The sequence below is a fragment of the Lepisosteus oculatus genome, chromosome 3, assembly GCF_040954835.1.
Source record: "Lepisosteus oculatus isolate fLepOcu1 chromosome 3, fLepOcu1.hap2, whole genome shotgun sequence".
NCBI classification, from domain to species: domain Eukaryota; kingdom Metazoa; phylum Chordata; class Actinopteri; order Semionotiformes; family Lepisosteidae; genus Lepisosteus; species Lepisosteus oculatus.
The window spans coordinates 15,919,994-15,933,372 of NC_090698.1; the positions used below are offsets into that span (position 1 = coordinate 15,919,994).

Consider the following 13,379-nt stretch of genomic DNA (forward strand, 5'->3'; position numbering starts at 1 on the left):
CTCAACTAGAGGAAATTTCAGAATTTGTGTACAATTCGGAGAAAAGATCTTGTTCAGATAAAAAATGAATGGGTTGAAGAATTTATCCAGGTGCCTGTGTGTATTTCTTCCTTTTTTATCAGCTCATCTTCTTTCTTACAGGTGAGTGCAGTGCCAGTGTGTGTGAGGAGGTTGTCTGTGCCAATGGAGGGATGTGCTTTGCTAACAGAGCAGATTCCTACATCTGCCTGTGTCCGCTGGGCTTCAGAGGAAAGCACTGTGAGGAGAGTAAGTTACCTCGCAATCTGTTATCACAGAGTAATATCCTTCTTGAAGGTTTACAATGGTAACTTCACTCTTTCAGCACTCTTTTGTTTTCCCTATTTTACTTATCTGCTTAAAGAAAGCATTAAAGAAACATTTAAGTCAGTTGGAACACATTCTCATTTACAATGATCTACAGTACAGGTATATACAGTACAACAGGGCATTTACTGGAGCAGTGAGAGTGGGGTACCTTCCTAAAGTGTACAACAGCTTTATCCTGCCTGGGGTTTGTACCCACAACCCTGGTCTTTTCCCCATAACCGCGGCTTGTTCCTCTACAGCTCACCCTGTGATTCAACACCCCTCTCAGATCTCTTGTTTCTGATGCACAGGTTTCTGGTTGGCGCTGCCCCAGTTCAACGAGACCTTGTTGTCTTACGCTTGTGTGCCTTGGCCCCTGGCGCCTCAGCACTACCTCTCCTTCATGGAGTTTGAGGTCACCTTTCAGCCCACCGCAGAGGATGGGGTCCTCCTCTACAGCGAAGACACCAACAGCAAGGACTTCATCTCCATCACCCTGGCGAAGGGTCACCTGGAGTTCCGCTTTGACTGTGGCTCCGGCCCGGCTCTCATCAGGTACTGTACACATTAGGAGTGCATATATAAAAAGAGTAACATCTGGCCAATACAATATATTACACCAACAAAAAATGTACAACTGAGGGAGCTCAGGAGCCAAAGTTCGTTAGAGAACACCACGACTAACTTCTCCCAGCATGCTTTGCATCTTTCCATCTCACCATTCGCTCAGCTTACTTCTCTCATCTCTTAAGTTTCTTCATGCGGGCTGGTTCTGACAGTCTTGTCCCCATGGACACTTTGTTGTCCCTTATCCAAGCAGGTCTGAGCCAGTGAGTGCCTAGAATCCAATTCTTTACTCGCCAGTAAATCACTAAAACACATTAAGCTGTGGAGAGTTTTCTGTAGCAGTGTGTCCTGAAATTCTATTAAGGACAATCCCACGATGCACCCTGCTGGCTCTGGGCTCTGTCACAGGACATGACATTCATGCTTCCTGCTCATCGAGCTCCTTCTGCTGTGTTGTTGGAAGACGCCAGACTGAAGAGACTAATAGAGACCGCGTGGGCTGTGGACGTTAAGTGACAGCCAAGGGGGGCACATGATTGAACATGCCTGTCAAATCTGTGTGCTGCAGCAGCTGTGAATAGAACAAATGTGATTCAGACAGTGAGTTCCAGCATCCAGGTCCTTCCCCTTGGACTGCTACTCCCCGGCCTCAACAGATTGAGTGTGGAGTGTGTCAAAACATCATTCCTGCATGATGTGTTAAGATGAGAATTATTGAGTGAAAGTAATTTTCACACTTTACACTTAAACATCGTGTTTCTGTGCCACCAGGGCTGTGTTGTCTTGTTTTGTGGCTTATGGTTGCATGGGATACATAAATATTATGGAAGGGGATAAGTATGTCATCACAGATCCTGTTAGAGCTCAGCAGATCAGCGAGGCTGGACCTGGACAGTACTGGGATGGGGGACCTTCAGGGATAGCCAGGTTCTGTTGAAATGGTGTGTCTGGTGTTGGTTCTGGTGGCGGTGTGTGTATGGCAACTGGCACACTTCGTGATGCAGGAGGTGCTCGACACACCCTTAGAATCCACATTGGGATCCTTTTGGGGAGCCAGGCTCAATACAAATTAAATTCATTCTCACCTCCTGTATAACCTAAATTGAATCAAGTGTTTCATGATTTTCTACCTCGTCCATGACACCGCTCAAGGTCCAGTTTCATGCCTTGAAAGCTCAGGGGAAACAAAACGAATGGCTGACAGAGTGCAGCCCACCTATTTGAAAAGAGTGTAGGGCTGCAGCGGTGAAAAGACCAGTGTGTGAAAACTGGAATCCCTCCCCATTAAAAGTCATGTGTTCTCTCTGCGGCAGGAGCGAGGAGCCGGTCAGCATGAACACGTGGCATGAGGTGCACGTCTCCCGCACGGCCAAGAACGGCATCCTGCAGGTGGACTCCCAGAATCCCATGGAGGGGATGGCTGAGGTAATTACAGGTCACAGGACGTTCAAACACAGGGCATTTGCAGCTGTTCTCTTCCTGAGGAACTACGGTGAACCGCTGAAATATTCACAGATTTAAGTGTCATGAGCGTTACATGTTTCAGATTACTTCTCCATTTTAAACCCGTTTTGACCCCACAAGTGTTGTGGACCAGGCTTTGGTGAAAATATCTTTTCATTACAGATTGTAAGAGGATCCCATTAATTTAGTTTGTTATTTCAAAGACCTGATGATATTGTCTGCTTACAAGAAGCTAGCCCAGCACCATAATAACCTTAGATTTTTAGGGTTTGCTTAATAAAAAAGCATTGCAAACATTTCCATAATGGAGAGGCAGTTTTAATAACTGTACAAATTCTGAATGTATACAAGGAGAAGCCACTGCGATCAGCTCTGAAAACAACTGCAGTATCTGAGCTTCAGTATCAGTGGTCGTTGTAGCAGAAGGAGATACTCTAGAGATACTGCTGTAGATGTTCTCTGGAGTCCATGTGTTTTTGCACTTGTTCAGCAATAGTGTATTAATTTTATATATTGCTATATAGTATGAGTTGGTATTTTTTCTTCAGGTACAATCATGATGAATCAATTTTTTAAGAAAACTGCATACAAATCAAGCATTGCACTGTTTTCAAATTGGAATATCTATATATTTTCTGTTTTGTAGAATATACAAGTGTAAGGTACTTTCTTAAAAGTATGATGTTCAAACTGTAGCCTGTGTTTTTACTACTTTACCCTGCATGCCTTTCAAATTCAACTGCTCTGTCAGTATTTTTGTCATATTTGTATTCATTATGGCCTGATCTTTACAGTCCACTCCTCTAGGTCCTGTACTACATTCTGTGCAATCACAACATATAAAAGTGCAAAATCTTTTGGAACATGCTAGTCGAACACTGTGTGGCAAATCTAAATGTGAAGATCAGCGCTTGTGTCCGTGCCGTTTTACATTCTCATCAGCTCTTCCTCAGGAAAAGCAAAACGTTAAAATGACAGTTTAGCAAACCACTCACCAAAAAGAAAAAATGAAATCTTGCATTTTTTAGAACCACATGGTCAGGGACTGTGGGACGAGAACTTGGTCAACCTCTGCACGTGGCCTGACAGCTGTGTTTTTTTGCTCGTAGGGTGCCTTCACTCAGATCAAGTGCAACACTCCCCTCTACATTGGGGGGGTTCCAGACTATGACAGCACCAAGAGGGGAGCAGCTGTTTTCAGACCTTTCAGTGGAAGTATCCAAAAGGTAATGACCAGAAATCTCCCCCATGGCCTTGGAGCAGAGATCCCTGCTTCTAGACCCAGAGAACTGCAAAGTCTTCTGGTTTCTCTGCATTCTGAGATCTTATTGATGGGACTTCATTACCATTTGCATTGGTAATCAAGGCTTCAGATCAAGTGCAACACTCCCCTCTACACTTCCCAGCCCAAATATGGGGTCTCGTTTTGGAGAAAATGCTTTCTATTTAAATGCAAGCTCAAGATGAATCTTACATAATAAGCATCCAATCTAGCTAGAATCCTACTATGCAGATTTATTGGTAAATGATAAAGCTGAATTTCTTTACCATTTCACTATGGACTTGACCTGAGATGTTTAGTGAAGGTGACTGCACCTTCTTGGGTAGACATCATATTTAATGACCTCAGAAGTTTTATAAGGTCTTTTGGTGCCTGTGCTAGGCAGGACAAAGTCACCATTCTGGCATACAGACCAGAGATCACAATGTAGTCATGCTATGTCTAGAAAGAAAAACAGTTATTTACGAAACACATGACATTGCTGACTAACCAAATCAAGCATGGCCCACACATGCTGTATAAATCATGAATATGCTCCAGCTCCAGCCACATAATATCAACACTTCATTCTGATGAAACCACGTCACATGAAAGCAAAAGCACAGGGGTTTTAAAGTCTCCTGACATTCTGCTCTTGCTCTGTGCCCTTTGCCCTGCAGATCATCCTGAATGACCGCACTGTCCAGCTGAATAAGGACTTTGCCTCTGGGGTCAACGTGGAGAACGCCGCTCACCCCTGTGTGAGGAACCCCTGCGCCAATGGTGGCTCCTGCAGACCCAAGAGAGATGGGTACGAATGTGACTGCTCACTGGGCTTCGACGGGCTGCACTGCCAGAAAGGTAAACCTGTGTGATCACAGGAGCTGAACTCGGACCCAAGGGATCAAAGCAAGGTTCTTCTTGTCCAAAGCAAGACTTCTTTTCCAGCTCTAAAATCTGTAGCTGTGTAGAATTTAGTGTTTGTGCCATGTGTCTTTAATTTGCTAGAACTACCACATGGAAGGAGGAATGTGTATTGAGTAACTCATAAAATTAGATGAGGTCATTTTGACAGATAAGTGCATTTTATCAGAGTATTTCCCTCAGTAAAGTAGTGAATAACCTCCAGATACAGAAATGAGTCTTATTTCAAAATAAATACTCTGTGAGTGAACTTTAAAATATGCTTCTAACAATGTTTGTGAATGCATTTGAGCACTTCCCATATAAATAATGCATATAATCATTGCCCCCGTTTTAAGTCATATATTACCATTGTGTTTCTTCAGGTAATATCACATTCTAATCTTTACTCCTGTTTTCTTTATTTGCTGCCTGTCTGAAGAATGTGGAAATTATTGCTTGAACAGTAAGTTCCTGCATACAAAATGAGATGACAGTGGGCTGCTTTCATGCCTAGATTATATCACAGACAGAAGGCTAATAGAATAGAAAGTAAGATTTTGTTAAAAACAAGTAAAAAAAAAAGCCTGCAGTGCCCTTTGTTGGTTTTTGGAATATGATCTGTGGATGAAATGCAGCTGGTTGTTGAAGACCACTTCTTGTTTGCCTGTGTTTAATTGGATTCTGACAGAGAAAATTGTGCATTCCAGGACCTTATCCTGTTTGCCTCTGAGAGCTTAGTAAGCCCAGAGAGGTCAGAGGTCACGTGGAAATGTCACTGTGCAGAAGCTCCAGTTGAGGTGCATGTTTCTTAATTTATCCTACAGTTCTTTCAAGAGCCATTCCTGGCATTACCATGGAATGTTGCCGGAATATGCAACATTTTTTTTTGATAGTCTGCTTCCTGTCAGTATTGCACAACAACTGCATGAAACATTTGGTTTGTGTTTTTTGAGAGGCAGAGAGAACCATACTGATTGAGGTTATGGACACTCAGAATTGAAGACATTATAAGACTCATTCAAAGAGTCTTACCATTTAATGAAGAAACCTATTCTTCTCATGTTTTAATTTCTTGTTTTGTTTTAATTTTTTTTGGACCGCAAGTTTGTCATTATTTGTGTATTATTACAAAGTCAGTTTGAGATAATCTATGCATCTAATACAGACTGGCCCCATCAAACACTTTTAATTCCTTCAAGAAAACTCAAAATAATGAACTTTTTGTACATCCCAAATATTAATTAAAAGAGGTACATCAGTATAAAATCTCTGGTATATTTGATTGAGCTGTGTGTACATTTTTATAGAAATTGTTTGAACTGTTTTTTATGCTCCATCTTAAAAAATCCTTATGTATATTAAATGTTTCCTTGTGCTACTGTATGTCAGTGTTTTGGTATGTAGAGGCACATTCAGCCTTCACTTAAAAACCTTTCTTGCTCTGCCACCCGGAGGTTGTTTTCTGAAAGTGCATCCTCTGTTTAATTTAACAGCCGTCACTGAAGCCATTGAGATCCCTCAGTTTATTGGCCGCAGTTACCTCACCTACGACAACAGAGATATCCTGAAAAGGTCAGTTAATTTTCAAAGTTTTGGTTCAGAAACAAAAGAGATGGAATGAAAATCAGGCTTTCCACTGTATAATAATACAGTAATTTGTATTGTAGATTTTGTTCATCTAGATCCCAGTGATGATAAGCACCTGAAATAGTTTCCTCATTACTGTATGCATTTTCTAAAGAAGACGTAAGGTTTCTCTGAAATAAAAACAAATTTGTTATTAAAAACATATCGGACATGCCAAATCATGGTTACCTATCTCTTTGTCTATTGTTACAAGTGTACTGTAACTATTAATCACCTGTATTGTGTTTACAGTATAAGGCCTCCCAGTAAACATTCATGGGCAGCATTTTCATGACAGCAATAAGGTTGCCCCTAATTGTTCTTTTCCTGTTTCATTGCTGTCGTGAATCTGGCATAAAACTCATAATCCAGATATTATTGGTAAAATAATACATAGCTGCTTTCCAGTTTGTGCTCCTAAAGCTCTTTCCGCTCAGTGAATACATGTGAACATTAGGGGAGCCTGAGGAAATTTGTCAAACCTGAGGACTGACTCCCGGTTCTGGGCAGTTGATCAGAGAGTGAAAATTTGCAGTAGTGCCTGTGTGTGTGACAGGCTGTGGTGCCTGTGTGTGTGACAGGTTGTGGTGTCTGTGTTTGTGACAGTCGGCTGTCGTTCACAGGGTGTCAGGCTCTCGGACAAACGTGTTCCTGAGGTTCAAGAGCATGGCAAAGGATGGGCTGTTGCTGTGGAGAGGCGAGAGCCCCATGAGGCCCAACAGTGACTACATCTCCCTCGGACTGCAAGATGGCGCCCTGGTCTTCAGGTCAGTCTGGGCCCCTGGTTGCTATCCCGGGTCCCTTACAGGGGAACCCCCATCATTTCAATGCTCTGAGACAGTTGAGGCTCAAGCAAGTGTGCTTATGTTTCTCAATACGAGAGAAGTGCATAATGACAGTTCCCCTGTCTGAAACTCATAGTTTATTAAAACAGTCAGAGCCGTTACATAATAAAACAAAGGCCTGCCTACGAAACGGACATATCTGTTTCTCTGGCAATGCTTTCACTCCTGTGTGTGAACACATGTCTACAGCACACCCCACTATTGCTCCAGACCCAGCTATGTGACATGGGTGTACTTTCTTCTTCATTTTTGTATATGGTGAGGCATCACAGACATGAAATGCAGATAATGTAAGATCTGCGTTTCATGTCTGCTTAATTTAAAATGACAGGGCTGTGTTGTCTGGCAAAAAAACAGTAAGTTGTTTCAATCACCATTTCTGTTCGGAGGCCTAGCCATAAAAACAATGTTTTCCTGTATTGGGGATTTATGACTGCAAAAAGCACCAAAAAATGTGCTTATTTTATGTAACCACCGTGTGTGGTCCTTTCATTTGTATTTAAAGACATTCCTAAAGTACATCTGAGGAAGATGAAAATTCAGACCTCCTCCTTTGCCAGAGCAATGCACTCCTCAAACATACACAAATACTGTATATTTTTTGTTTTTCTTCTCCAGAGGAGAACGTATTCTGTTGATAAATTCCCAAGAAGGATGTGTTGGAGCTGAGATGAGTGACTCACTGGGCCTATAGGAGTTTGGGCTTCAACTATTGACGATTAACCACATTGACACTGAATGTGACCACAGAGTGAGAAAGCCTCTCTGAGTCATGGCCTCACTGCATTGTTTTGAGGGAGCAGCTGTAGGTGATACAGAAGCAATTAAATTGCTTGGAGAATCTTGTTAGAGCTCCTTATCCAATGGCCCCTGTGCTCTGTTACAGTACATGCTGTGCACAGTGTATAAATGGGACCTCGGGGGCAGGCACTGCGTGCTGCCCCTCAGGCCAGTGTCAGACACCCGTCAGAGAGCAGGATCAGTCAGGTGAGGCTGCCTGCACACAACTCCCTGTTTCCTGTTGCAGCTACAACCTGGGCAGCGGGGTCGCCACGGTGATGGTGAATGGATCCTTCAATGATGGCCGTTGGCACCGCGTCAAGGCAGTTCGGTATGTCCTCTCGAGTAAAGCCATGGTCCTCCTGCATGTTCAGAGTACTGTCTGACCATGCAGATAAGACCTCCTTGGGACCAAATTAACAAACAAAACAAGGCCTTGTTGCAAAAACACACCTAGTATTGATTGATCTGAATTAGGTATCTGCAATAAATGCATCAGCATACTCCTTCTTTATTTGACCTGTATGCTAAATAATTAATGTGCTGTCACTTCACATATTTATTTTTTGGGGGGGGTTTGTAACATGGATGTGTTTGGACCTCATGGGACTAAAAAATGGATGCCACTATTTCCTATTGATTCAGCTAAAGACAAAAAATTTGCTCTTTTCTTGTCCAGAATTTTTTTAAGAGGGTTGGGAAATGAGTGTTAAGTTGTTTTTTTTAGCTTATCAGAGGCTGAAAGTGATAAAAGCTACTTTGGCCTAATGGAAGATTGTTAATGTCCCCTCTGTTTCTCAGTGATGGGCAGTCTGGGAAACTCACAGTGGACGACTACGGTGCTAAGACAGGCAAATCACCAGGCAAGATGCGTCAGCTTAACATCAATGGGGACCTGTATATTGGTAAGTGCTCTAACGTGTAATTATAAGACAGTGACAGGAATAGGAGCAGCGTTACTAATTACTAAACTACGAGCAGTTTTTTAAATACAAACGGTGCAGAACATGGCCTTGCATTTCAAGATTGGCCTGATGCAGATTCAGGATTCAGGCATGTGTACAGGGTAATTCTTATTGCTCTGTATGTTCTTTCCATATTTGATGCTGAACTGAGCAGGATTTGGTTATTTTTCTGTAAAGTATTAGACTTTTAATTTTTTTTGTAGCTAGTAAATGTTTGGATATTATAACAATGATTAAAATCTTTAAAAAACATGCATTGTTTTAATTCAGTGGCTACCTTTTTGAATGTTTAGTTAATGTCAATTGTTGTATTTCAATGGGGTGGATCACTATTAATTAGTAGGTTTTTTTCATTTAGAGCTTTCTTGTGATAATTTTCCTCCCTCTATTCAATTAAAAGTGTGGGTTGTTCTTTTCTCCCTGTGGGCTTTGGTCATGTACTCAACATGCTAACTAGCTTAATTGCTACTTGTGGCTGGTCACTGTGTGCCTCTCTGAGTCTCTCTGTGCGGACGCATCTTGGCAAAAGTCTTTTCTCCGGTGTGTGTCTGTGTGGGTCTCTCTCTGTGTCTCTGCATGCACATGCGTGTCCTCTGATGTGTCCTGTCCTGGGAATAGTCTTGCCTCACGTCCCAGATCGTTTCTGGGCTAAGTGTCTTCCTGATAAAGCGCTGCTGGAGGACTGCCGGCGGTATCTTGACCGGGCCTGAGTTTGAGCCTCTTTGTCTTGTTTCTCCCAGGGGGAATGAAGGAGATTGCGCTACACACAAACCGGCAGTACATGCGAGGCCTTGTGGGCTGCATCTCTCACTTCACCCTGTCCACGGACTACCACCTCTCCCTAGTGGAGGACGCAGCCGACGGGAAGAACATCAACACCTGTGGGAACAAGTAGGAGCTGCCCCCTGTTCCTGAGGGGCTCTGCTACAGGGGAAAGCACAGACCTCAAGGACCGAAGGCACAGTGGCCGCACCACACAGGCACTTCGTCACCCGAACGAAGTCTCGCCCCAAGCTTCTGAAGGACAGCGTTTAGCCATGTAAAAGTAATAAGAATTTCCCATTCCCTTGTTCTTCTCCTCGACAAGTGCCCTGTTAGCCAGAACATGTGACGTTAAAACCCTGTCAGTGAATACTACGAAGCAGCGGGGTAATTCAAGGCCGGACTGGAAGAACCAACATGCCGTGCAAGCGGGCCACCTTCAGGAAAGTGTTCTGGCGGTCCTTCCTGTGGATTTAGGAAGTGTTGGCCACTTTCCCGACCAGGTCAAAATGAAATCTCAATCATTGGACTTGGTAACCTTCATACTGTGTTTTGTTCCAAAACCCTCCAGATACGTATTTATGCTAATGTGAGACTGCAAGAAACAAAAGGTTGAGGAGAGGAACGCAATCTTAGTTGTTTTTCTGGTACATTTTCTATAGCATGTACTCCGAAGTACAGCACTACCAAAAAATGAAAGGTAAAATGAATGAGCTATTTTTATTGATTACTTAGTTTTGTAAATCTCTCTGATCTAGAGATATTGTATTGTGTCACATGTTAATGGGGGGAAAAAACAACTCAATTATTTGGGGGGAAAAAACACAAGAAACACAGGAGCAATCCTGAAAACAGGAACTAGGCACTACTCAGCCTAAAAGGCAAGGGCATGATGAATAGGAAGAGGAAGAGCTAGCGTGTGTGAGAGTTCAGGCTTTGTTTTGTTAACAGATCCATTAGGCCTCAGTTATGTCAGGGACATTGGTCAAAAGCATGTTTTTACATCTTTCAGACATCCATCTAAAGAAAAACACAGCGAAGATGCTGACTTTGTCGGACCCATTTAATATATTATTATTATTATATACTATATATAATTATATATAATATATATTAATATATATATTATTAATATAAAGTAGTTTCTTTTTATCTTTAAACAAATGTTCTGCTATTTTTGGGAACGTGCTCTCGGCAAGTTGGAAATGTTCCTAAACATTTGTTTAGCAACACTGACATGCTGTGTTGCTGGTACAATGGGAAAAACGCACAAGTAGGTGAGAAGCCATATATCCCCCTGGTAAATCTTTGTTGTGTTATGCTTCCATTGTTGTATAGATTGTCAAGCTGATCTTTTTTATGAATTTCAATATAACTGTTTTCAGTAACTGGTTCTCCATACAGGAGGTGATACTGTATCCAATTTGTCTGGGCTGTGCATGTCACATACTGTATATCCCCAAGGACAAGCATATTTGCTTTAATACTAAAAGCAGCAGTCCTACTGGGTTCATCTTCATCAGGGCCTGAAAAATCAATCAATTGATCGAATACAGCAACCAAAGACATTCTTGCTTAATAGTTAATTCTCCATTCAGATACATGGTCATTTTCTATGATTAAACTGGGCTCATATCTGGTGCTTTGGCTAGTTTATTTTTTCCCCGTTTTATGTCCACCCAGTTGGGAATGGAATGTGACTCTTAACTTGGGATTGCTGTATACCTCACCTGGAGAATGGGCATCTGCTAAGACATGCTCATCGGACAGGGCCTATCACCTTTTGACATGCTGTGGGATCCAGGTCAGGTCAGGAAGGTCATTGCTGACTAGAAGGACAGGGTGGCTCTGACTGATGTCAGTGCAGACTCATAGGCACCCAGCACGCCTCACGGATTGGCACCCAGCATGCCTCAGGGGTATGCACTAGGCATTCCCCAGGAGTTGCTGTTGTGTTTGAAGTTGAGAAGAGTCCTAGATGACTAATGCCCTCCCTATCCTGATGGTATCTGCCAGCTGTGGACCAAGGCTCAGGGAATCCCATTGCAGTCAGGGAATGATATGGAGCACAGGTTCCAACCTGTGAGGGCCCTCAGCATCCGTCTTCTTTATGCACTCTATTTGAAGTAAAAATGATAGCACAGTGTTACTCCTTGTTTGAAGCACTCCATTGGGTTAGACACGTTTGACAGCAATTATCCTTTTGATTAAATCAGCTTGTGGGTGACCCCAATGCTACAAAGATTAGGCAAACACAAATTTATTTTAAAGGACTCTAACTCAGTTCCTAAAGAAATGCACAATGTTACATACAGACTGCCACATATGAGCCCAAGTAATACACTCAGCCATGCCAAATTCTGGTGGTGCCAAATTCACAAACTGCATTGATTAAACAGCAATGGATTAAAAAGTTTGTCTTGTCTTACAAACCATGGCAGGCTGCACACTGGAAAGAAGGAGGGCAGGTTCCTAATAATGGATTATTCTGCCATACTGGAGCTGTTGAGTACGGCTTGATGTACAGTAGTTAGAGTGGAGAGTTAGAATGTGTGCTTTGACATTATACAGTAATACTTGGTATCAAATAGACCAGCAAATGTAGCATTTACATGTAACATTTAAGCAGCATCTTAACAACATGTTAATCAGCTGTGAGTAAAGGTACAGTAATGGCTAAGGTCTGTTACGGTTGTTTTGCTAATTAACGTAGTCATTGCTGAGTATGATTTGGGCTTATGTAGTATGCTGTGGTAGGAAACATATTTCCTCTGGAAGTGAATATGCACGCTAATAATGTTGTCGACATTTATTCCCGATTAATCTAGGGAAGACCCTATTGGAAAGATTTAAGTGTTATGAAACAATTACAAAATGATTGGCCAAACACTGCCTTCTTTCATCTGGTTATATTCAGGCTGTTTTGTGAAGACAGTGAAACTTGTTGCCACACAGGGATCTGTCAATACACACCCTCCAAGACAGCTTTCTCGGTCAGAATACCCAGCATTTTAGCACTAATAGAGATGAGATAATATGAGAAATTGCATTTTCTTTTGTTGTGTTATTAAATATAGCATCATTACAATACTTTTTTAGTGTGGAGTATAGTCTTTCTCTGTATAATTGTGATCCCTGTCCATTCCTCTTACCCTTAGCACAGAATTTTGTAAATGATGTCTATTCTTGAAGATGTAAATTTATGATGCCCTTCAGTTTTAAGTAAATAAACCAACATATTTAATAAAACTTTTTTTTTCCATCAGTTTTGTTAACAGTGAATAACCTGACAAAGTCTTGGAAGGCACAGTGACAAAGTCAGTGGGGTATAAGTGAAAATTATTGTTAATCATATAGTATAATTTCTTGCCATTTGCATTTTAGACGTCTGTCTATATCTGTGCACACTATCTTGTATCAGGACTATTCAAATGAAATGCAGATTGTCTCACTGTTTCAAGGCCAGAATTCTGGAGATCTAACAGAGGCAACTTGAGCAGACAAAACAAGATCAAAACTAACTGGACATTTCTGAGCACTTTGTGCATTGGTGCTGACATTGTTGCTTCTGTCTAGTGTTCAGCTACACATAAACCCGCCACAGTATTCAAGGCATTGTCTTCTAAATGAGGAGTCAGTAAACACTCTCTCAGTGTTGAGAAAGAGCTTGATATGAAGAGTGCTGACCCAGGATACCGATGATTAAACAGTACATACAGGGAGAGGGTTAATTTGAATAGTTAATATAAAGGCCATTCACAGAAGAGGCCAGCAGAAAATAGGTTCAGTAAATGTGTGTCAATAAAAGGTCAAGTTTCAACAGTCAGTGTCTTTGGAGTCCGTGTGTTTTATTGAACCAAAACATTTGAGAAGTAT

General features: G+C 41.9%; 1 protein-coding gene across 3 annotated transcripts in view; it reads left to right on the forward strand.

Annotated features, from left to right (window-relative positions):
- LOC102682354 (pikachurin) overlaps positions 1-12,752 on the forward strand; it is a 59,113-nt gene extending 46,361 nt beyond the window's left edge. For 2 of the 3 annotated variants that reach the window (XM_015340362.2, XM_015340364.2), the window contains exons 14-24: positions 142-267; positions 639-882; positions 2,208-2,319; positions 3,468-3,584; positions 4,300-4,480; positions 4,965-4,988; positions 6,019-6,097; positions 6,775-6,918; positions 8,024-8,107; positions 8,578-8,681; positions 9,482-12,752. In XM_015340362.2, coding sequence (XP_015195848.2) covers positions 142-267; positions 639-882; positions 2,208-2,319; positions 3,468-3,584; positions 4,300-4,480; positions 4,965-4,988; positions 6,019-6,097; positions 6,775-6,918; positions 8,024-8,107; positions 8,578-8,681; positions 9,482-9,636 — 1,370 coding nt within the window. In that variant the 3' untranslated portion in view covers positions 9,637-12,752. The remainder of the gene's footprint in view (positions 1-141; positions 268-638; positions 883-2,207; positions 2,320-3,467; positions 3,585-4,299; positions 4,481-4,964; positions 4,989-6,018; positions 6,098-6,774; positions 6,919-8,023; positions 8,108-8,577; positions 8,682-9,481) is intronic. The other variant, XM_015340363.2, reaches the window with a different exon arrangement.
- The last annotated feature ends 627 nt before the right edge of the window (positions 12,753-13,379 follow it).